Source organism: Podarcis liolepis, assembly GCF_965112155.1.
Source record: "Podarcis liolepis genome assembly, chromosome: Z".
Taxonomy (NCBI): Eukaryota; Metazoa; Chordata; class Lepidosauria; order Squamata; family Lacertidae; genus Podarcis; species Podarcis liolepis.
The window spans coordinates 34,590,388-34,615,448 of NC_139570.1; the positions used below are offsets into that span (position 1 = coordinate 34,590,388).

The window sequence follows — 25,061 nt, forward strand, 5'->3', positions numbered from 1 at the left end:
GTGTCCCTCTACATTTATATCTCTACATCGAACACTTCTCTGCCCTACTTCCGCGCCCTTGTGCATCCATCTTGAGGAAGGGCAGTTTAGCTTCTTCCCGCCCCTGGAATCTAGATAAATTCAAATGATATAGAACATACTTCTGGTTTGACAATAAGCTGAGATTTCCTCCCCCTCCCTGACTCTAACTTCCAAGGCAACATATAGAAGGTCTTGTATCATAGAAATAATACTACGCAGAACGATGATACTGAGCTCATAAAGGATCGTGATCTACACTGGCTTTCCATTTTGGCCGGAAGTTCAGATAGTGTGTCATTCTACATTCTCTCTCTCTCTGAGGTCTCCTACAGAGGGAGCGTTAAGGTACGCATAGACTTATGAAAATTAGATATAGCAGCTCATTCTCTGTAGAGATAATTTCTGGGTTCGCTTTGAATGCCGCTTCTGAGTTCTCAAGTGGATTTTCAAGTGGGAAAATATGGCATAGCTATTTATTCATACCATCTTTTCTCTGAGGAACTTGTAGCTATGCAGCTTAGTTGTCTCTGCTTTCATTTTGTTATCACAACTCCCCCTGTCAGGTAGGCTAAACTGAAAGCCAGTGGCTGGACCAAGATCACCTCATGAGCTTCACAGTTAGCTGAGATTTCAAACCTGGGTCACCTCAGTCCTCTAACCACTACCCCACATAAAAGCCATGCTGCATCATACCCAAAGGACCCCATCTAGTCCAACATCCTGTACTCCTAGGGGCCAATCAAATGCCTCTTTGGAAGCTGTGAGCTGGATTTGAGTGCTATAGCAAGTTTTGCCACTTGTGATTCCTGGAAAAAGATGATAAAGGTAGCAAACAAAATTTAATAACTTAAGGTGGGCAACTGGCCTGATCCAGCAGCTAACTGGTACTGTTGGATTCAAGGACAACAGTATAAGAGGAGAAAGCCAGAAATTGTTGGAACTCCCAAGTCCCCTCAGACTCTGTTCGCATGGCCAGCAGGGGATGATGGGAATTGTAACTCAACTACATCTGGAGGGTACCTCATTGGTCACCTCAAATAATTTCACATCCTCAACTCCTGCAGCACAAAACCAGTGCCCTGCTGCTTATCTCTCTGACCCTCCTCCCAAGGAAATCTACCTTGCCTGCTAAAACACCCATGCAAAACACCTGCTCGTTACTCATGATTCACATCTGTGGGTAGCCATTGTGAAAACATGATGCTGGACTAGATCCAGCAGGCCTCTTCTATCAGGTTTTATTCAACTAAGTTCTACACCGAGTAAACCCTCTGAAATTAATACACCTGAGCAAGCTACATTCATTCATTTCAATTTGAGTAGGACTAGCACTGGGGACAGCTCCTTGTTTTTAGAGTTTGTTGAAATGGTATTAATAGTTTGTATAATTTTTAGTTTGTTGCACATTGGTTTGATGGTCTCAGACCGTGAAGTGGTTTGTAAAATGATGATGATGATGATGATTATGATGACAATGATAATGATGTGGCAGTTCAGGGGCACTTTCTGGTAAATACCTGTAAGATTTTTATTTTTATTTATTTATTTATTTAAGAAATGTATATTTGTCTTCTTCTTTTCTCTCTTTTTTAGAAATGTATATTTCTCAAAAGGCCCCAGCATGGTTTGCAGCATAGGAATATAATAATAAATGAAGCACCACATTTATAACGTTTGTAGAGTTATTCCTGTTTAGTACTGCTTGTTTGCTTTGGGGGGCATTGCAATAAAAACCTATTTGAAAATAACAATAATACTGTAGTAATAATAATAATAAATAATAATAATAATAATAAATAATAATATAGCATGCATAACATCAAATATCTGTAGAATGCACCCCCTAAATTGGGTTAATTCTTGAGTAGAACTTAGCTGCAGACATCAATTTTCATTTATGATTAAATTAAAACCATCATAATATCTATGCAATTTACAGGGGGCACTATTTAGTGTTGCATCTGATGTTAAATCGTACTCAAGTGTATACCCACTGAAAATAAGGGAAATAACTGACTGAAACTCAGCTGGATACACCCAAACGTGTGTGTATCTCAGATGTAAGTCTAGCTGTATTCATTAGGGCTTACTTCCAGGAAAGCATTCGGCATTCAACCAATAGTAAACTTCCCTTGCATGTAACACTACGCAGCGGTTTCCCAAAATATGGGGGGGCGGGGGGGAGTGTGCCCAACCTGAAGATGGCGGAGCCTCTCCTGCTTCCTTACCCCTTTCTGTTTAGGGGGGGCTGCTGCCCTTTCCAAAGATGGCTGCTTGCTAGCTCCTCCCCACAGCAGCTGCAAATTCTTGTTGCAGCTGCGGTGGTGGGTGCCTCTTGCTGGGGTACTGAAGTTGCACTCTGCAGCTCCCTGCCCTCTGCTCTCTCCAAGGCCAATAGCTCAGGACTTTGGCCTCGAGGCAGAGCCTCGACTCTTAAGCTGAAAAAAGGGGTGGTGCAAACTTGTATAGTGCAATGCTTGCCTTCCTAGCGAGGAACATGGTAAGTGACTTTCTCTGCTGTCTTTGAATCTTTGGGGGGTACAGCTGCGAGGAAAGGGCTCAGATTCTGTGGCTGGAAGAAGAGGGGGTTTTGGCGGGGGGGGGTGCAGGGGTAGGTGGATTGGGGGTCGGATTGGGGGAAGATCCAGGCGCAGGGCTGTTGGAAGGAGGAAAGGAAGAATTAACTCGTGTCCTGTAACTCTTGCTGCTTGTTTTCTGGAGAAGGAACATTCCTGATTTCTCCCTCTCAAGTGGGTGTGTTTATTTGGCAGAGCACCCATCGTCTCCAAGATATGTGTGGTTTTCTTTGGCAGATCATGTGAGGAGGGGGACGAAGTTATGCAAGGAGGAGAATCTATTTTCTCTAATTTAAAAAGTACAGGAGGATTCTTAGCCAAAGAATGATAGAAAACAGAAAGAGGCTCGTTTTCAATTCTCTGAGTGGGGGGATTTGAACCCTGGTTTCCGTTTTCTAGTCCTCATTTAAATCCCACTACAACCCTGTGAGGCAGATTAGGCTGAGAGTGAGTGGCTGGCCCAAGGTCACCCAGTGGGTTTCATGGTCGAGTGGAGATTCGAACCCTGGTCTCCCAAGTCCTGATACTCTAACACCACACTGGCATATATGCCACGCACACATATATAATATTATTGTTGTTAATAATAAAATGCTTATATAGCCCATTTTTAATATTTGAAGGACGTCGCACACATGTTTGTGATAATGCTCATGACATTTGTAAGAGCTCAATCTTTTAGTGTGGCAGTGCCTCTACTTTGGAACTCCCTGCCAATTGATATCAGGCAGGCACCTTCACTGTCCTCTTTTCAGCGCCTGCTAAAAACATTTAGGCGAGACCTACCCAGAGGTTTAGAAAGTTGGTGTGTTTTAATCCGTTTTCAGTCCATTGTTAACTTTTTGAAAGTCTTAAATTATAGAATCGTTCGTTTTTCTTAGTGATTGTTTTACCTTTTTTGTAAACTGCTCTGAGGTTTCTTACAATCATGCGGTGCGTAAATTTCATGAAATAGTATAAATAAATAAATCTTGTAAAGTAGGCCTGTATTATCATGCAAAGCCAGTGTGCTAAAGTGGTTAGGTAAAGGTAAAGGGACCCCTGACCATTAGGTCCAGTAACAGACAACTCTGGGGTTGCGGCGCTCATCTCGCTTTATTGGCTGAGGGAGCCGGCGTACAGCTTCCGGGTCATGTGGCCAGCATGACTAAGCTGCTTCTGGCAAACCAGAGCAGTGCACGGAAACACCGTTTACCTTCCCACCAGAGCGGTACCTATTTATCTACTTGCACTTTTGTGCTTTCGAACTACAGTACTAGGTTGGCAGGAGCTGGGACCGAGCAACGGGAGCTCACCCCGTCGCGGGAATTCAAACCGCCGACCTTATGATCAGCAAGCTCTAGGCTCTGTGGTTTAACCCACAGCGCCACCCGCGTCCTTCTTGCTGCAGTAGTTAGGGTGTCAGATTAGGACCTAGGAGATCAGGGTTTAGATATCTTACTTGGCCATGAAGCTCACTGGGTTTGACACCCTCTCATAGTAGCCTACCTCACAGATATGTTGTGAATATAAAGCGTAGATTGGGGAGGAGGGAACCATATAGAGTAGCTTGAGTTCCTTGGAGGAAACATGGGGTGCAAATTTAATAATACGTTTTTAAACAAGAACATCACCCTTGTAATTGCAGATGATGGGGCAAGGTGCAAAAAAAATCTTTTAAAATAATTATAAAATAGTAAATGTTTAAAAAATTGCTTTTTTGATTAGAAAAATGTGCTAAAGTCTCTCCAAAATAACCTTAACTTCATAGAAAATCTGAGTTGACTAGAAGGAAATGAATGCAGCAGGTGTCTTTGGCATCAATTTTTAAAATGTTTGTTGAAGACTTCTATATTGTCAGACGTAACGTAGAGAAAAGCAAGAATGCAGCTCTCCCTGCTTGGCAGAATCTCGGCTATCAAAATGAATTTGTGGCCCAGGATGCTGTTTTTATTCTAATCAATTCCAATTGTAAATAATTTAGGCTGCTTCAAAGCATGGAAGAAGGATATTTCTAAATTCATCTGGAAGTGGGGAAATCCAAGACTTAAACATAAAATTGTGAAAGAGGAGGCGTTGCCCTGCCAGACCTGCTAATGTATTATGAGTCAGCCTGTTTGTGTTCGTTAAAATAATAGATTACATTGGACAATACAGACATTCTGGACTTGGAAGGTCATGATTTAAAATTTGGCTGCAATGCATGTCTTTGGTATGGGAAGGCAAAAATTTATAAAAGTATTATGATTCATATTCTTAGGAGGAATCTGTATAGAGTTTGGGAGAAATATAAAAATCTGTAGGAAAGGAAAACACATTTATGGCTATCTCCTATCGAGGCTGTTACAATTAAGAGAGAAAATATGGATAGACAGTAGGAAACTTACAAGGAATTGCTGCACTTTACAGAGGGGAGGCTAAACTGAAATCAGTGGAAAATGTAAGGAGCCATGTTACAGATTGGTTACAATATCATCGGTTATATGAAATATTTAAAGTAGACAGGAAAAATTGTTCTTCAGACCAAAGCTCACAATTTGAAAAAGAACTTCTACAAAACAAAGAAAAACTTTTGTCTGAAACATATAATCTGTTATTAGATTGGGAAACAAAAGACGAGCTTGTCAAAGCCTCTATGACACACTGGGCAATAGATATAGGGCAGAATATACCGTATTTTTCGCTCCATAGGACACACCTTTTCCCTCTTAAAAACTAAGGTGGAAAGTCTGTGCGTCCTATGGAGCGAATGCAGAGGGGAGGCAGGCAGGAAAAGCCCCCAAGAGCCGCACACAAGCTTCGCGCGGCTCTTGCGGGCTTTTCCCCAGGAGGGAGAAGGGACCACGGCTCCCCGACCTGTTCTGGGGGCAGGGGTCGGGGGAACCTCGGGCTTCCCCCGCTCCAGCCCCAGCCCCGCAGCTAAAAAGGAGAATCCTGAAGCCCCCGGATCACAGCACGAACTGCCGCTGCGCTCCGGGGGTTTCAGGCAGCTATCCACAAGCCTTTGGAGAGCAGCGGGAGTTCTCGCTGCGCTCAGAAGGCTTGAGGATAGCCGCCTGAAGCCTGGAGAGCGGGAGGGGTCGGTGCACACTGATCCCTCTTGCTCTCCAGGCTTCGCTTCACTGGAGAGGCGCTGCACAGTTTTCCCTCTCTGCGCAGCGCCCCTTCAGCGAAGTGGGAGGAGAAATGGAAGGGGCTCCGTTTCTCCAACCGCTTCGCTGAAGGGGCGCTGAGGAGAGAGGGGGAGAATATTTTTTTTCCTGTTCTCCCCCTCCTATTGTCTGGTGCGTCCTATAGAGCGAAAAGTACGGTAGATTTTAACCTCTGGGAACAACTTAGAAAAAGCTATTTGAAGTTTACAGCATGTTATTCTTTGAAGGAGAACTACTTGGAAATGATTTACAGATGGTATTTAACTCCAAGTAGGCTTGCTAAGATGTATAAGACTGAATCAGATAAGCGCTGGAGATGCAAAGAGGTTGAGGGAACGTTCCTTCATATGTGGTGGACTTGTAAAAGGGTAAAACAAGTATTGGGCAATAATCCATAATGAATTGGGGGGAAAAGTTTTAAAGTCCTTTAAAAACAACCCCAGAGTACTTTTTGTTGGGGATAATTCAGACTGAAATTCCCAGGTGTCAAAAAAGGTTATTTATGTATGCTACTGCTGTGGCCCATGTTTTGTTAGCCCAAAAATGGAAAACAAGTGAGGTCCCAACTAAAGAATGGCAACTTAAGCTAATAGAATATGTGCAGCTTCCAGACTTAACGTACAGAATAAGAGAACAAGAAGAGCATACATTTAGAGAAGATTGGAAAAGGTTTATTGAATATATGGGGGGTGTACACCTGAAAACGTTGGCAGCATTAAGATAAATTCAACAGTGTAAATAAGTTTTGATGGATGCAGTAATGGAATACTGAATGGTTTAGTTTTTGTAAAATATGCAGAGATTTATGATATGCAAAATGAACCATGGAAAGAGAAGAAGGGAAGTCATTGATATGTTAATGAAATATACTCAGAGTCCTGTAGTGATTTCATGCTCTTTATTGCAGCTTGTAAAACAGTGATTGAATTGCCCCCCAAACCTCAGGCTTTTATATGCATTATTTACACAAATGAGTCCCGTCTGATTGGCTGATTCTGCTTCCCTCCTGGAGCCTGATTGGTCTTTTCCTGCAGGCCAATCAGTTGTTGCATTCTAGGATCCTACTTGCCTATTGATCCAGGATCCAAGTTTAGTACCTAATAGTTAAGGATGTTTGAATGAGTATTTTAAATTGTAAAACAGAAAAGTTAATAAAAATTAGAGAGAGAGAGAGAGAGAGAAAGTGACAAGTCTGTTACAGTTAACTGGTGATCTATGATTTTAAAAAACATTTCTTGTGCATATATCTATTGTGTACTGCTTTGATTTTTGTTCTAATGAAATTGTGCTGTATACGTATTTTTTATAAATAAAGATAGGTTAAATTGTAAAGCACCACTGAAACATGTGAGTAGTCACAATGGTCTACACTTCTAATCTCTTAAAAGTGATACATGACCTCCTTTCAGGCCCACAGTTAAACACTACTGTATAAAAGAGAGGAATGTGAAGAAAACTGAGGTTTAGCATTACTAAGGGCAAGATGTCCTATCTCCACTGTGGGAGACCATATGCCTCTGAATAGCATTTGCTGGGAATCCCAGTTGGGGAGAGTGTTGCTGTTGTCTTTAGGGCCATCTACTGGTTGGGCACTATGAGAATAGGAGGCAGGACTATTTGGGCTTTGGAGGCCTGATTCAGCTGCGGGGCTCTTCTGGTGTCCTTACACATGCTATGCATTACTGCATGTTTCCCAGAGTCTGAAACCCTGTTTTGCCCAGTAACTAACCTCCCTGATCCTTAACTGTGAAGCAAGTCCCAACTTATTCTGTTGAACTAGCTTCCAAATAAGCATGCACTGGAATGCACCCTTGGGCTTCAATGAAATGATCTTGCTCAGTTTCCTTGCACATATACAGAAAGATCTGCCTCTGGTCTCTGATGGCAAATTATCCAGTGAAAATGCCTCATGGCCAAAGGTTTGGGATTATGTTGCATCATGTCTCTGTTTAGTCAGGCAATATTTACTGAGATGGTAATAAACCATTCCTACCCCCCATTGTTTAGGGACAAAGTATGGTGAACCACTCTTTAGTGAGCCCTGTCTTGAAGTACAAAGGTGGACCACCTCAGTGAGGCCTGTGAAATGGGTGCATTTGGAGAGGGAGGCAGGTGCTTCCTCTTCTGCTAAAAAGTAAGTGACCATATGTTTTTTTTCTTCTCTGCGGATTTTCAGGCAAAGCCATCAGGTTTGCTGAGGCCGGTGGCGCTGAGGAAACTTCCAGGCCGGTACCTCGCCCACCAGGAGAGCTTGCCACGCCTCCCCATCCCGCCTCTCCAGCAGACGTTGGACCGCTACTTGTCTGCGCTCCAGCCCATCATCAGTGAGGAGGAACTCAGCCACACCAGGGAGCTGGTGCAGGATTTTCTAAAACAAGGCGGTGTTGGGGAGAGGCTACAGAAAGGACTGGAGAGAAGAGCCCGGAAACATGAGAACTGGGTAGGTCACGGCTGGAGGAGGTCAGGACTGCTGTAGCAGGTGTGAAGGTGTTAAAGCTGCCATGTGGTCCCTTTTTCATCTGGGAAAGGCAGTTGTTGTTTTTATTATTGAAATTACTAAAAATTTCTAGACCGCCCTTGATCCAAGGATCAAGGGGTGGTTTACAATATAAAAACAGAAAAATGAGTAACATAATAAGCAAACACACACACACACACAGTTTAAAAGGCCATTGATTGTTTAATTAGCCAGAGAAAGTAGGTAGAGACAAGTTCTCATGATACTATAAGTTGTGACATCCAGTGAAGTTTAATGATGGAAGTATGCAGGACAGAAAAGAGATTATTCTTATTCACACAGTGCAAGGTTAAACTTTGGAACTCCCAAAAGAGGCAGTGATGGCAATAATAAATAAATAAATAAATAAATAAATAAATAAATAAATAAATAAATAAATAATTTATTTATTTATTTATACCCTGCCCATCTGGCCGGGCCTCTTCAGCCACTCTGGGTGGCTTCCAACAGTACATTTAAAACACAATAAAGCATCAAACATTAAAAACTTCCCTAAACAAGGCTGCCTTCAGATGTCTTCTAAAAGTCAGTTGTTTATTTCCTTGACATCTGATGGGAGGGTGTTCCTCGGGGCAGGTGCCACTACCAAGAAGCCCCTCTGCCTGGTTCCCTGTAACCTCACTTCTCACAGTGAGGGAACCGCCAGAAGGCCCTCGGTGCTGGACCTCAGTGTCCGGGCAGAACGATGGGGGTGGAGACGCTCCTTCAGGTATACAGGACCGAGGCCATTTAGGGCTTTAAAGGTCAGCACCAACACTTTGAATTGTGCTTGGAAACAGTACTGGGAGCCAATTAGGTCTTTCAATGTACTAGGAGCCAATGTAAGCTACCAACTTGGAAGGCTTTAAAAGAGGATTGGACTGATTCATGTAATATAAGGCTATCAATCACTGCCAGCCATGATCAATCAATCAAACATTCAATCATTTTATTTGTATGCCAACTATGCTCTGCCTCCAAAGAGGCAGCAATGCTTCTGAGTGCAAGTTGTTAGGAATCACAAGTGGGGAGAGTGTTGCTCTTGTATTCAAGTCCTGCTTATGGACTTCCCTTTGGGGCGTCTTTTTCACCACTGAGAGAACAGGATGCTGGACTAGATGGGCCACTGGCCGGATCCATTATCTTATGTTCTTATAAGGAGGGGGAAATGGGGGTGGGGGACCGACCATGGCTAGAGTTGTTAAGGTATACAGCACCCTTGTCCAGTTTGAAATGAAGTTGTGCAAATTGCATTAGAACCTAATGAGCACCCCCCCCCCCGGTTCTGCTGGTAAGATGTGAAAGCCCAGAAAAAAACTGGGAAATTGGGTGGGGGAATCACCTCCACCCTCCATACGCACAAATTTTTTAATCCCCTCCCCACCCTGGTCTTTGGAAACAACTAGAAACCATTTTTCAAGGGGAGATGCAAAATAGGCAGAAAGGGACAGTATTTTCTCCACCCTGCAATTTTTCTGGGTTCTCTCCCCCACCCCGCAGGTCTTCACATCTTCATCTTCTATACCCTAATATGTCATCATCCCCTGTTCTTCCTCTCCACCCATTCTCTCTTTTTAAAAGTTTTTATTTATACTTTTCAAATTTATACATTTCATTAGTTTTACAATCATTTTAACGTTTCATGGTTTGACTTCCCCCTCTTTCTGCAGTTCCTTTAATTTATTTTTTAATATCTTCTGCATATCCAAATTCATTTAATTTGCTCATTTAATTATCTACTTTAAATATATACTCGTATGAAACTGCAGGTTATTACAATAATCCTGCCAATGTTTACAATAATCCTGCCAATTTATCTGTAAATATTCAATATTCCATTCTTTTATAAAATGTTTGTTATCTTGATTTCTTAAGTTTCACCATTTCTGCATATTCCATAAGTTTTTGTATCCATTCTTCCTTTGCTGGGACTTCTGCTTCTTTCCATTTTGGGGCAAGTAGCATTCTTGCTGCTGTAGTCGCATACATAAATTAATTTCTATACAGTTTAGGTAATTCTGTCCCTATAATTCCCAAGAGAAAAGCTTCTGGGGGGGTTTTATACAAAGGTTACTTTAAACATCATTTTCAATTCATTATATATCATTTCCCAGTAAGCTTTAACCTTACTACAAGTCCACCACATATGTTAAAAAGAACCTTCTTTCTCTTTACATTTCCAACACTTGTCTGATTTAGATTTATACATTTTTGTCAGTTTACTCAGTGTTAGATACAGCGGCATTGCTAGCCACTCAGGTGTCTGGTGCGGGGGCGGTGTCCTTAAGCCAGAGGCAGGGCAATCTGCCCAAGGGGCTGGGCGAGCCTCTCCGACGCTTGGGACCTCTCCGACACTTCCCCCTCAGCTGTAGGGCAGCTGAGGGAGAGGCAGTACAATGGTACCTCGGGTTACAGACGCTTCAGGTTACATACGCTTCAGGTTACAGACTCCACTAACTCAGAAATAGTACTTTGGGTTAAGAACTTTGCTTCAGGATGAGAACAGGATGGCAGCAGGAGGCCCCATTAGCTAAAGTGGTACCTCAGGTTAAGAACAGTTTCAGGTTAAGAACAGACCTCCAGAACGAATTAAGTTCTTAACCCGAGGTACCACTGTAGGCAGACGCAAGTCCCACGCAGCATGGAACCTGCAGGTGCCTAAGTCACCACGTCACTCCTAAAAAGTTTTGTGAGCCCTATTTTTTAAAAAAAAAATTTTAAAAAACTCATTTTGTCACACACACCCCTCAGTGATGACACCTGTGGCAGACTGCACCCCCATTCCTCTGCCACTAGTTAGATACCAACGATATATCATTTTCATATCATTTTCTCTCATACTATAACATGCTGTAAATTTTATATCCATATTCCACAATCGTTCCCACGCTTCCATGTCTATATTATGACTGATATCTTTTGCCCAGTGCATCATTGAGGATTTTACTTCCTCGTCATTTGTCTCCCATTCCAATAATATTTTATACATTTTAGACAACACTTACATTTCATTCCAATAGGTCTCTCTCCAGTTGTGATCTTTGTTCCCCAAACCCTTGTATCCTATCTTCCTTAAATACTTCATTCAAATGATGATATTGTAACCATGCTGTTAATTTCCTTGATAATTCCTTAAATTGTTTTAATTTATACTCTCCTCCCTCTTGTTTTAATAAATTTCTGTAAGTTGTCCACCCTTCTGTCATATTCTTTTTCTCATAATGTGTGTGTTTGTGTATGTCTACATGTGTGTGAAACACAAGCAAAATGTCAGGAATTGGCAAAAAAAAGACATTGCCAGTTCTCTTAGAACACTAATAAAAAATTTTTAGTAGAACTCAAAAGGAATGAACCCCTCCCCCACCAGTAGCAATCTATATACTAGAAAAACTCAGTAAAGACATAAAAACTGTGTTATATTTAGAAAAGACATTCTTATCCTTTTCAGTTCAGGCAAAACATTCTGGGCTTCTGGGTTGAGGACCGAGGTCCATCTAGTGTGGAAAAACCTGCCTGTTCTATTTTCCATTCTGCAACTGGATTAGCCTGTAGCCAATATTCAAGCTTATAAGGATCCTTGCCCTCTCCAAAAGTCTTGTTCACACAGGGTATCAAGGGAAGTGGAGCGGTGCCAGCTAGCCCCACCCCTGGGGGTTTGGCCATCCGGGGCACACTATGGCAGGGTGGGGCTAGCCAGCAACGATTCCCACCCATGCATTGATAACAACACGTTGAGTGAAACACCCTACTCCCAAATGGCATTGGGCTAATGATACCTTCTCTGTTCTCATCCCAGCTTTCTGACTGGTGGCTGAAAACTGCATATCTAGAGTATCGGCTGCCTGTGGTGGTACATTCCAGTCCTGGAGTAGTTTTGCCCAAACAGGATTTTCTGGATCGGCAAGGGCAGCTAAGGTAATTGTGACCACATTGGAGGTTCAGGTTCCAAAATGTGTTTGAAAATAGGATGCTGATTTAATTATTCATTGTGAACTCTTATCACAGAATACCAGCTACTGAAAGGTAACGGTGGTAGTAAGGCTTCATGCCCTGCTTTCGGGCTTCCTGAAAGATGCTGGTTGGCAAACACAGAATTTTGGGCTGGGATACCTGTGATTTTAGCTGGGATTCCTATATTGCAAGGGCTTCACCTAGATGACCCTTTGGATCCCTTCGAACTCTACAGTTCTATGATTCTGTGGTTTACTCAGCAGGTCTCTTCCTTAATGTGGCCTCAGCTCAAAATCTGGAAGCCAACACTGTGCCTATCTTTAACCAAGAACCCTCTGCACCATACATTTGAAGCTGTATCCTACCACTTTAAACTGTTGTAGTTTCGCCCAAGGAATCCTGGAAACTGGTTTGCTCAGGATGCTGAGAGTTGTTAGGATGAAGCTTCATGGAGGATAATCAGCTTGTCTGCGGAAAGCAGGTACACTCCAGAGGTGGGACATGGGTGGCACTGTGGTCTAAACCAGTGTTTCCCAACCTTTTTTGGGCAAAGGCACACTTGTTTCATGAAAAAAATCTCGAGGCACACCACCATGCCAGATGGGGAAAGGTCACTTTTTACTTATGTAAAAAAAAAAAAAAAAATAGTAACAGCATAGAAGGTAATGGTTAGGCTAGCATCCCTCTTCCAAATATGCTAGGTTTTTATTTGCAGGGACTGTTCTACATGGGAAAGCATTCAGCACTGTCATTCTCCCATCTGCCATCTGAATTGGTACTATTCTGGGTCAACTTACTCTGCTGCATGTGTAGATGAAAATGGCACCAAGTGTGGGGGAGGGGGCAGAACAGGTTTCAGATACAGGATATTAAGCATACACGTACTTCAGATTGAACTGGTTGCTTGCTTTGCAAGTTTTCATTTCCCAAATGACTGCCTTGGCAAGCGCAATACCTACCAGGCTCAACGCCGGTCTCGCGCTGCCGCTTCCCGCACTCTCAAGGACCCGGGAGGAGGAAGGCGTGAAGGGAATCCCGAAGGCGCGAAAACCTTGCGCATGCGCAGGCCTTCCGCCTGCGACAGCCCAGTAGGCTGGCCGAAGCGAGCGGCGATGGGATGTGGGAGCTCGCTCGCTCACCGCCCCGCGTGTGCCTATGTGGGGCACGTTACAACCCCGTGACGTCAGCACCACGCAGGCAGCCAGGCAGGCAGACGGCGAGAGCCCCGCGCTGGGCGGCCTCTCCTCGCCGCCGCCGCCCCGCCTCTCGCCGCCCGACTCGCCCGCCTCCCTCCCACGGCACACCAGGCAACGCGGAACACCGGTTGGGAAACACTGGTCTAAACCACTGAGCCTCTTGGGCTTGCCAATTAGAAGGTCGGCGGTTCAAATCCCTGCGATGGGGTGAGGTCCCGTTGCTCTGTTCCAGCGTCTGCCAACACAGGCCTCTCAAAGCAACATACCAGAAAAATATACCACATACATACATTAAAACCAGGATGGGTGGGTAGTGGGGGAAATACATTAAAAACCACTCCTTGCACTCTAAAAGGCCATAGGTAGTTAACAGCAAAAGGCCTAGTTAAAAAGCAGAGATTTTGCCTGGCAGCTGAAGATATATAACGATGGCGCCAGGTGAGCCTCCTATGGAGGAGGCATACAAAGAAGGGTCTCAGATGACAGTTACAAGGACTGGGTCAATACATATGGGGAGACATAGTCTGTAAGGTATTGGGGTCCTGAACCACATGAGGCTTTATAGGTCAAAACCAGCACTTGGGCCTGAAAACTAATTGGTAGCCAGTGCAGCCAGGTCAGGATTGGTGTAATATGCTCAAAACATCCTGCCCTGGTGAGCACCCTGGCAACCAAATTATGCACCAGCTGAAGTTTCTGAACTGTCTTTAAAGGCAGTTCCGGGTATAACACAATGCACTTTAAATATCACATACACCCCCGTCCAGCTGCTTTGCAATCCCGTATCAATGTTCCCCTATGCATGTGCACACACACACACACACACACACACACACACACACTCATTTCCTTTTTTATTTTTGGCACACACTATCACACTTTTTGGGGCTGGGTGCACAGACTTAACTTTGCAGATTCAGTGTCAAGGGGAAGGGAAACCTGAGCTCACAGTCTGCGGAGGTGGAATGTCTCAGGGTGTACATGAAAGTGCAGGAGCAATTAACCAAAGGTGAGACTGGAATGAAATGCAACAGGGCAGCTTCTCTGGGTGTAGCAGGATGGAATATATATTTAATTGCACCTTTGCCCCAGGGATCTGTGTTGTCCTTTCCCTGTAAGTACGCCTTGACCTTTGTACAGGATCACCTTTCCCACACTTCCCCCATCAGCCTCTGTTCACCTTTCATCTTTTCTCCTGCTGTGTTTATAAATACTGCCCAATCAGAGAAAAGAGCAAGGACCAGTGGAATAAAAGATCCTCTGCCTCTTTGTGTTGACACTCCAGTGTCTAAGGTTGCCTGTCCTGGGTAAATCTGCCCCCAGGGTTCAGCCCCAGAACTTACTGAACCCTGATGCTCAATCCCAAATAAATTAATGAAGAGAGGAGCAGTGATACTTAAAAAAAAAAAAAAATCTGTGGATGTTTAGCCCAAATGGCATATTGTGTTTATTTGAAAGTAAGTAAAGCTTGACCTCTCAATCTTAGGCCTTTCTGCTTGTAAGTAAGTCCTGGCTGAGTTCAGTGGTGATTTTTTTGCTAGTTCAGAACTCTTTCCACCTGCAGGACAGGTGTTGCAATTCAGCAGGTTATTGAGGTAACCCAGGTGGCTGTGGATGTTGCTGCTTTTGATTGCGTCAGTGAAGGCAGTTGATAGTCCTAAAACCAGGTGTGGCAAACATCTGGGCTGGAGGCCAAATTTGGCCCTCCAAATCTCTTTGTCAGGCCCTTGAGACTCCCCCTCAGCCACACCTCCCCCTCCAGGCTGCTACTCTCTCCTCCACACTCCCCTTGAGTACAGCTGCTTACCTGGAATGTGTTGTGGAACTGTGACAATGCCTCTCTTATTCCTGGATGGAGGGTGAAGGGATGTGTTTGTGTGTGTATTCTGGGTTGTGTATGCATTCTGGGTTGGGTTCAGCTACATTTCATTTGTGGTAGGCACATGCAAATTAATTTCTGTCAACTTTTGTGGGTCTAATCTAAATATGGCGTTGGATATAGCCTTCTGACTTTATTGTGGCTAGAACATAGTCTCCTAGGGGGAAAACAGTCACATCTGTTGCACTGCCCACTTTCTTCTCTCGCTTCACCCACCCCCAGCATGTGGCCCCTGGAAGGTAACCCATGGCAGAATGTGGCCCCCTGACTGAAAATGGCTCCTGTTCTCTGTTTTTTTGTACCTATATCTTATATTCTAATAAAAAATAAATGGATTCAGACTCTTAGTAAATCTGTTGATAGCTTTTTAAAGCTGTCTCTTTTGCTGAAGAGTAATAGTTTCATCTGTTAAGATAATTGCCCTGCATTTTTGTAGATCCTCTCAGATAAGGCTCCTTGGATTTTTTCTTTTCTTTAAATGTTATTTCATTGTAGCAATTCAGAGGGGAAACCATGGTGTGTGTGTGTGCATTTTGATCAGAAAGAAATCTAAACTGAACCATTCTGGGTTTTTACATAGAATCACAGAATTGTAGAGTTAGAAGAGACGCTGAGGGCCATCTAGTTCAACTCCCAGCAATGCAGGGCTCTCAACTGCAACATACAGATAGCCATTCAACCCCTGCTTAAAATCCTCCAAGGAAGGAGAGTCCCCCACCTCTCTTGGGAATCTGCTCCATTGTCGAACAGCTCTTACATGTGGGGAGTTGTGTCACTCCATCCCGACTGACCATCATGCAGCTGCGTTCAGACATGCACCTGGCACACCCACCCAGCAGGACCTGAAAAATGGGACAGTTTTATTGTGTGATTCTATGGAATGTATAAACTGGACTGGGATCCCAGGTGTTTTTAAGTATAAGGCCGCTGGCTGAGGATCTGCATAAGTTAAGAGCTCTTGCACTCCTGCTGTTTAATCTGTGTTACATCTCCATTTCCCCACTGCTTTCTGGTTTTTGCAGGTTTGCTGCGAAGCTGATCGAGGGGGCTTTGGACTTCAAAACCATGATTGACAAGTGAGTTGCCTCTTCTTTCCCACCCACCCTCCCAGTGGTTCACCCCCCCATCCCTCCCTCCTCTCCTTTTCCTTTCCTTCTGTGCCCTTTAGATTGTAAGTCTGAGAGCAGAGGCTGTCTTATAACTAATAGCCATCAGCCACCCTGGGAGCTGTTTTTTGGCTGAAGAGCGCTGGGTCACTGTGTTTTAAATAAATATATGTTTGTATTGCAGTATCTGTATGCGTGATGCTTAGGTACAAAAGGGCAGATCTCTGGCCCACAATTCAAACTCCTGCATGAGAGTAAACAACAAAAGAAAACAGGATAGCAATACACTGTTATTTTCAGTAGTACGTATTTCAGCTCTGTTAGGGTTTTAGTCTTAATCTAATTGACTACAGGCAAGACTTAATTCTGAATGTATCAGGAGTATTCAAATCCTCCCTCAGCCATGAAGCTCACTGGATGTGGCCTTGGGCCAGTCACTGCCTCTCAGCAGCGGATGGACTTTGGTAATCTTTTGTAACATGGTGCCCTTTGCGAGGGGGTGGACTTTGGTAATCTTTTGTAACACGGTGCCCTTTGCGAGGGCAAAATTTGGCACCTCCAAATGGATCTTCTCAGTTACGGATTTTGTGCCCCCTCGACTTGGCACCCTGCCTGCACTGCCCTAAATTTGCTGCTGCTCTCAGCCTAACCTCCCTCACAAGGTTGTTGTGGGAATTATATGAGGAGGGGAATAACCATGTAGTTCACCTTGAACACCTTAGAGAAAAAGATTGGGGGGGGATGCAATAAATAACCCCCCTGCCTGTCTTATACACACCAAGGCTTGTTCACATGTTACACAGAACATGGGTACACAATGTCTCCACATAGGTACAGGTTTTTGTGCAAAAGAGGGTACACTTGTTGAATTGTGCAGCTCAAATGTTTGTGTACACAGATTGTACACTCATTGAATGTTACAGGTGAATAACTATAGTAGTGTACAACTCAACTGTTTGTGGACACAGATTGTACACTTGCTGAATGTGAACACTCCTGCATGTGAACACTCCTGCAGACACACACACACCTTTGTCTGATCTGTTGAAATTTGAAACGGCCTCCCTGAGTCAATTGCCCTGATTTCAAGAACAGAGCCATAGTGATGTTTTTTTCTTGACCCGAGTTCCCCATCCCTGTGACAAAACTGAATGTTTGATTGTGGAACTGTGCCTGGCTCCATAAAACAGCCTCCCACGAAGGCCATCCAACAGCAGCTTTGTACAGGGAGGTTTTCAGTGTTTCAGGTTATTTATGTTTTGATATTTTGGTGGAAGCTGTGCAGACCAGAGCGGCTGGGGCAACCCAGTCAGACAGACAGCGTATCATCATCATCATCATCAACAACAACAACAACAACAACAACAACAACAACAATTTTGAATCTTCTTTCTCTTCATTGTTCCTTGACCAGTGAGGCACTTCCTGTTGAATACCTGGGTGGGAAACCCCTCTGCATGAACCAATACTACCAAATCCTCTCTTCCTGCCGTATCCCCGGCCCCAAACGGGACTCTGTTGTGAATTACGCAAAAGGAAAGAAGCCTTCAACGCATATCACTGTAGTCCACAACTTCCAGGTATGCAGGCAGCTCTCAGTTAAGCTGAAGTTTCGGGACTAGACGACATGCAGGGTAGCCACCTTTTTTCTTCACATTCCCTGTGCCATCTCTATATAAAGGTGGGGTAGGCATAGGGTTGCTGGAGGGTTTTGTTTAGTTCACATTTTTAAGTAAGTTCACACAAGCAGCCTAATAAGCAGGTTGGAATGCCCTTACTAGTTTCTGCACACGTCTGAGTTTTGTGATGCACTTTACTACTCCAAAAATAACAATGAAAATAAGAATGCAAGAAGAGCCCTGATGAATGAGGCTAGTGGCCCTTCTAGTCCAGCATCCTCCCAGTGGCAACATGATGCCCATTATGGGAAACTCGGTAGCAGGATTCAAGCACAAGAGGAACACTCTCCCTTCCTGTGGTTCCCAGCATTGCTGTCTCCAACCATAGAGGCATTGAATAACCACCTGTGACTGGGAGCCATTGATATATGCAACAAATTTGTCTACTCCTTAAAGCCATCCAAGTTGGTGGCCATCTCTACCTTCCTGTGGGAGAATATTCCATAGCGCAGCTTTATTTATTTACTACTTCTGCGCTTCACCCTAAGGTCCCAGGTTACAGCATTAAAACAAAATATTAAAAACAATTTAAAATAACTTCCCTTCACATAAATAAGGTGGGTCTTAAAACTGTACACCTCAAGTGTCAAAAGCCAGGGCAAAGAAAAGCATATTTATTCCATCATTTGCCGGAAGCTGTGTAATGAAGGTGCCAGGTGCACCTCTGATGAGAGGGAGTTCCACAGCTTAGGGGCTGCCACAGAGAAGGCCCTTCCTTGGGGCACTGACACCCCCAAGCCTTTAAGTGCAGAGGAACCACCAAAAGGGTCACTTCTATTGATCTCAGCTTCCAAGAGGGTCTGTAGGGAAGGAGGCGGTCTTTCAGATGCTTGGGAGGATGCACTATGTGAACGACTTCCTTTTATCTGTCCTTCAGCTTCACTGGATGTCTTCAAGTTCAAGTGTAAGTGTAGGGGGGAAATGGGTCAGCCATTTGATGGACCGAGTTCAGCATTTTATGTGTGTGATCCTCACTTGCTCTACATTGAATGGATAAATATGAGTGCCAGGCACCAGACTCTCTCTTCTCTCCTCTCCTCCCCTCTTCCCAGTTCTTTGAGCTGGATGTCTACAGCAGCGACGGCAGCCCCCTGACGACTGACCAGATATTTATTCAGCTGGAGAAGATCTGGAACACATCCCTCCAAACCAACAAGGAGCCAATTGGGATCCTGACCACCAACCATCGCAACAGCTGGGCCAAGGCCTACAATAACCTCATCAAGGGTCAGTCTTTTGAAATGGTACCCGTGCCATTGAACTGGCTGCCTCACCCTTGTGGAAGGAGATGCCAGACTGGGGACGGGTAGTGTACCTCCCTAGCAGGTGGGGGTGAAGGTTGAAATTTGGCCCAGCCTCCTTCCCACTTCCCAGAATAGTATGCAAGCCCAAATACAGTTATCCTTGAAAACATGTCCATCTCAGTTGATGCAGTTCTCCAACTGCATAAGGTGCATAAGGTGGACAATAAAATATTTTTGTGGTCCTCCATGGCTCAGATGCAGGGTCCATATTCACCAGGAACTGGGCATTTAGTATTGTGGACCTAATTTTATGCACCTCCCTTCCAGTCAAGGTTAGACAGGCCCCCTCTTCTGTTGAACTTCCAACCCTTCTTTTTTTATTCCAATGAGCATTTTTAGTGAGGTTCAGTTTTTTTCATTTCAACAGATTTATATTTTTATATTGTATTTTTGTAAACCACGTAGAGATTCTTGTAGTCAAATGGTATATAAATTGTTTAAATACAATAAATTTCTTAACCACCATTGGGTCCCCAGGTGGATTAACAGAATAAAAACAATTCCAACCTAGATTAGTTTGTTCTTTCTTGTATTTTATGTTGAAAATTGTGTGTGTGTGTGTGTGTGTGTGTGTCCCAACCATAAAAATGTAAAAACAACCACAGTCCCAACCATAAAAATGTAAAAACAATTCCATATATAACCAATGATACAGACATTTAAAAACAATTCCATATATAAAAATAGTTGAAAATAGCTCTGATACTACCAAGAGATGGACTGTAAAATGCATACGCTAAAATGTGCACTAATAAGAGCTCTATTGGTTTTTTAAATTATTTTTAAAAAGCATGCAGAATTGCACTGTATTAGGGAAATTTACTTGCAAAAAGAAAAAGTGTATATTAAGACAAAATTATAAACGGTGATTGAATGCACGTGGAGAAATGTGTGGTAAAATGTTTTGCACCATTTCTGATCCTCCCCGACTTTTTTCTCCAGACAAAACCAACAAAGAGTCTGTTCGTTCAATTGAAAAGAGCATCTTCACTGTCTGCCTGGATGCACCAATGCCCCGTGTCTCAGACGATATCTACAGGAGCCGTGTGGCTGCCCAGATGTTGCACGGTGGGGGCAGTCGCTGGAACAGTGGGAACCGCTGGTTTGATAAAACGCTTCAGGTGGGTGCTGGGGTGTGTGGCTAAAGTGCAATAGAATTATTTCCTATAGCAGTTTCATTCCTTCACTGAAGGTTTAAAACTCTTTTAGCTTCACTGTAGGGAGACAGCAGGGATGAATGAAGTTCCACCACTGAGACAACTCTTCCCTTAAATCACTCCCCTTCCATATCTATCATCTATCTATCTATCTATCTATCTATCTATCTATCTATCTATCTATCTATCATCTATCTATCAAAGCTGTGTGTCAGGCTGAACTTTTTCTATAGTTTATTACTGTAGATCATGGCATAAATAAAGGTTGGCATAACATAATATGAGAAAAGATCCCCATTATCAGCTTCCTTGACCCTCATCTCTGGCTTGTTCACCCATGCAGCCCTTCTCTCACTGTCTCAAAAATTGCTTTGCAGTTTATCGTGGCTGAGGATGGCTCCTGTGGTTTGGTGTACGAACATGCGCCCTCGGAGGGTCCCCCTATTGTCGCCCTACTAGATCATGTTGTGAACTATACGTAAGTCTCTGTTGTTTCTCTGTGAATGTGATCCTTTCTCCTCCTGGGAATGTAAGTGGCTGTGCCCATGATGGATTGTTCATGATAATACTTGGAACCTTTTATATCATGGGTTCCCAGTGGTCTGCAAGCTGCATTCAGGTGGTCCATGGCATACTTGTGGATTTCTAGCCAAAGACAGGAAACAGCACATGCATCACATTAAGTGTTCATATTCATTTTTAACTCTGGCTATTGCACCCTTAACTTACATGTGTGAGATTCAGTCCCAGGAATCTCACCTGAAGTCAAAAGCGCTTATAGCCTACCTACTTTCCACCCCCTTAATTTTTTTTATTGCGGAGCACATAAAGCTGAATGCACACAAGTTAAATGCGTATAAGATGCGGGCTTACTGTACCAGTATCTCATTGCTTTACAGTTTGGAACTCTAGGGAATTCAAATTGCAGTAAACTGTGATGTGTAAGAAATCAAAGAAGCAATAAATATACAATTAAAAATCATTCAGCATCTAGTACAGCAGTTTTCAAGTGGTCCATGGTGGGCGGGGGGGAGTTTGGGGTCCACCGTTTTATATAATGCACATATATTACTTCATAGTAATTCTTATAGCAGGGGTTGTGTGTGTATATATATATATATATATATGGCCCAAGGGCTGCATTCATTTGTGGCCAATTGTTTGGGGGCCTCATGCCAGCAGTGGCTTTGGCCACCCCACAGCCACACAAGCCTGCAAGAGACCTGCTGTACAAACTTACATGTATGAACACCCACCAAGACTGTGCATAGCCTCCCATTCCTCATGTGTGTAGATGGGGATACATTCAATAGATGAATAGGCCTCTGGACATGGTGGAAAGGTTTAAACTTTTTCACCCTCTCCAGCACTGTGTTTATTATTATTTTTTAAAAAATCTTTTTTTAGCCATTACTCTCCATATTTGTTAGATCTTGAGGGGGTGTTTTCAGAGGACCACTTCAGTCCCCTGGGCTGATGTTCACTACCCCTGCCTTACACCAACCCTGTAAGGTGAATGAACATTATTCCCACAAATGGGCCTGCAGCAAAATGTTGCAGCATACGCATAAAAACAGTGCTTCTGTTTATGGAGTGCCAGGGAGCCATGCCATTTTCAGGATATTATAAGTTGTAAGGGGCATGAACAAGATATGTTGTTCCCTCCCCCTGCCTTCCATTGTCATACCATTAAAATCCCAATTAAAACCTAAATGCATAGGTAAACAGGACCATCTTTGCCTGGTGCCTAATATTGATGGTGCCAAGTGCACCTCACAGGGGAAGGGAATGCTCAGCCAGGGAGCCACCACTGATAAGACCTTGTTCTTTTTGCCACATTCTACGCCTCCCTTGGAGGAGGCACATGAAGCAGGGCCTTATGCATCCAGGATCCCGTTCTTTGCTGTGTTGTATAGGATGTGATGTTCATAACTGAAAACACCACCTTCTGTTCTTAACATCTCTTTGGTGGTTGTTCTTTGGTAGAAAGAAACCAGAATTGGTGAGATCTCCCATGGTCCCCTTGCCGATGCCTAAGAAACTCCGGTTTAACATCACCCCAGAAGTGAAGAATGATATCGAGAAAGCGAAACAGAACCTTAACATGTGAGTTATCCATGGGGGACAATAGGAGTTTTCCAGAGGAGACAGATTCAGGAATGAACAAGAGGAAAAAGTCAGACTTCCCCAGAGTTATGCCAACACAAGATGGAGACTGGCTATCTCAGCTTCCACTTTCTTAAAGCAAATATGTAGAGGAGGGAATCAAGTTTCTAGTTCCTGTGAGGGGCTGTTTAGAATCTTGAAGATCTTTTCACTGGGCTCAGGGTAATTATCTTTTTTGTTGCTGTTGCATGCGGTAGCACAGACGTGGGGGAGAAAGAAGTAATCTGCAGTCTCTTAAAGGACCAGTCAGTCTCCTAATCCTCTCGAGTTAAATGTGCAGCAGGCAGGAAGCCTTGGTGTCAGCTGGAGCAGTAGCTGATGGAGATACCAGCAGGGATATTGGCAGAAACATCTAGCTCTCTAGCCTATTGATAAACATCTCAAGAAAGCATGTCTTCCTCTGTCCTTCTGCAGCCTGGTGCAAGACTTGGATATCAGTGCAATTGTCTTCCATCAGTTTGGGAAGAATTTCCCCAAGTCGGAAAAGATCAGTCCAGATGCTTTTATCCAGATTGCTTTGCAGCTGGCCTACTACAGGTAGGTGACAGGGAAGGGGACAGGTGCTCCACTTTACTTTCTAGTAGCAATCAGAATATTCACAACAACTTTCTGGGGTCTGCTTGACAGTTTATGCAGTCTGAACATACTAAAACCAGAGTTAGGGAAATTTTTTCAGCCCAAAGGCTGAATTCCTTCCAGGAGGGATGTTGAGAGGAAAGTGGCAGAGCAACAAATGATAATTTTACCTTAGAGTAGTACTTAGTGTAGTGTAGTAGTGTAGTGTAACACACTTACTATCCTCTAACAAGGTAAGCAAGGACTGTTATTAGATGTCAAGGACACATTCCAGGCACATCAAAACTCCTGGATAGCGCAAAGCAAGGCATTGGGTGTAGCCTGGGAGAAAGAGGACTGGAGGGCTACTTTCCTGGCCTAGAGCCAGCGGGTTCCAAATTCCACAGAGGAATGTTTCCCCAATTTCTGAGGCATCCTTCGGTCCCGCACCCCAAGGCATTCAGTTTTAGATTCATGAGGGGTTCCCTTCTCTAGGAGGAACTCGCCTCATGTGCCCCTGCAAGGTGCACTGCTTTGGAAGGAGCAGGGGTTCATTCAGAGATGCGACAGGCAGCTGCAGAGGCCCAAAGGTTTTGTGACACTCCTTGCCCCCTGCAAAAAGAAAGGCACAAGAATAAGCGGTAATGATATTTGAAAAGCCTCAAATTGAAACCTTCTTGAGAACTTCCAGCAAAGGAGATGAATGGGACCCCAGTAATTGTGGGGTATTCAAAAATACCTGTAAAAGGACGCTCTCTGACTGGCTACTGTGAGAATAGGATGCTGGAACTAGATGGTTCCCCTTCGGCCTGATCTAGCAGGGCTCACCTGATGTACGTTCTCTCAAGTTCTTCAGAGAGTCATTTCTGATCTGCTGGCTGTTTCTTCTGCTTGTCTTTTCTGTCAACCTCCTCCTAGGATGTATGGGGAGGCCTGTTCCACCTATGAGAGTGCCTCACTCCGGATGTTCCGCCTGGGCCGGACAGACACGATCCGTTCTGCCTCTGTAGATTCTCTCAAGTTTGTGCAAGCCATGGATGATTCTGGCAAGCAGGTGGGAAAAGCGGATTCCTTTGCTGCCTATATTGACCCTTAGATGGCTTCCCCCTTTCCCATGGAGAGGAAGAGGGAAGTTGCATGGGGACCTTCAGCTCATGCAGGACTGGATGGAACCCAAACAGAACTTAGAAACCATGCTGACCATCGAACCATTCAGAATGGTCTCTTATGAATAAAGGCTTCATTTGTTAAAAGAAGATCTGTCAGCCAGCCAGTGATAACACAGGTAGCAATTAGAACTACCATAGAGACTGTTGTCCTTGGCAACCAGAGCAGCCCAAATGTGATCATAGAGAAGAGAAGTCCTGCTTCATGGTTACCAAAGAAAGTGAAACCCCTAAGGGTGCAGCAGAGGCCCAGAAACTGTTCTGCTGGAACATACCTGTTCTCCTTGCTATTTTTATGTGAGAACGTTAATGTTTCATATTCAGTATACCATATCTTTGTTTTTCATTGTAAGCTGCTTTGTATATTATATTAATAGAAAATTGAGATATGGCTATTAAAACTAAGAGAGGCTGCGATCCAAGCCCCACTTACCTGGGAGTAATCCATACTTAATTCAGTAGGTCCTACTTCTATATAAAAATGGTTAGGATCGCACAATAAACATCTTTTATTCACCACATATCAATCACCGAAACGATCTTAGCTTGAGATTGGCGATATGACAGACAACGAGCAATGGGACAGCCCATGTTATCCAAAGACCATTTGAGCTTTAAAGGGTCTGGGGAGAGGTTTTCTGTGATGACCCTTTTTACTGGAAAAATAATACTCTTGA

The 25,061-nt window shown here is 43.8% G+C and overlaps 1 protein-coding gene across 1 annotated transcript in view; it reads left to right on the forward strand.

Annotated features, from left to right (window-relative positions):
- The first annotated feature begins 2,220 nt into the window (after positions 1-2,220).
- CRAT (carnitine O-acetyltransferase) overlaps positions 2,221-25,061 on the forward strand; it is a 28,461-nt gene continuing 5,620 nt past the window's right edge. Inside the window, exons 1-11 of the mRNA XM_083485162.1 lie at positions 2,221-2,521; positions 7,905-8,168; positions 12,022-12,140; positions 16,274-16,327; positions 17,772-17,937; positions 19,089-19,263; positions 20,283-20,461; positions 20,875-20,975; positions 22,484-22,603; positions 23,078-23,200; positions 24,137-24,272. Of these exons, the coding sequence (XP_083341288.1) occupies positions 2,495-2,521; positions 7,905-8,168; positions 12,022-12,140; positions 16,274-16,327; positions 17,772-17,937; positions 19,089-19,263; positions 20,283-20,461; positions 20,875-20,975; positions 22,484-22,603; positions 23,078-23,200; positions 24,137-24,272 (1,464 nt within the window). The 5' untranslated portion in view covers positions 2,221-2,494. The remainder of the gene's footprint in view (positions 2,522-7,904; positions 8,169-12,021; positions 12,141-16,273; positions 16,328-17,771; positions 17,938-19,088; positions 19,264-20,282; positions 20,462-20,874; positions 20,976-22,483; positions 22,604-23,077; positions 23,201-24,136; positions 24,273-25,061) is intronic.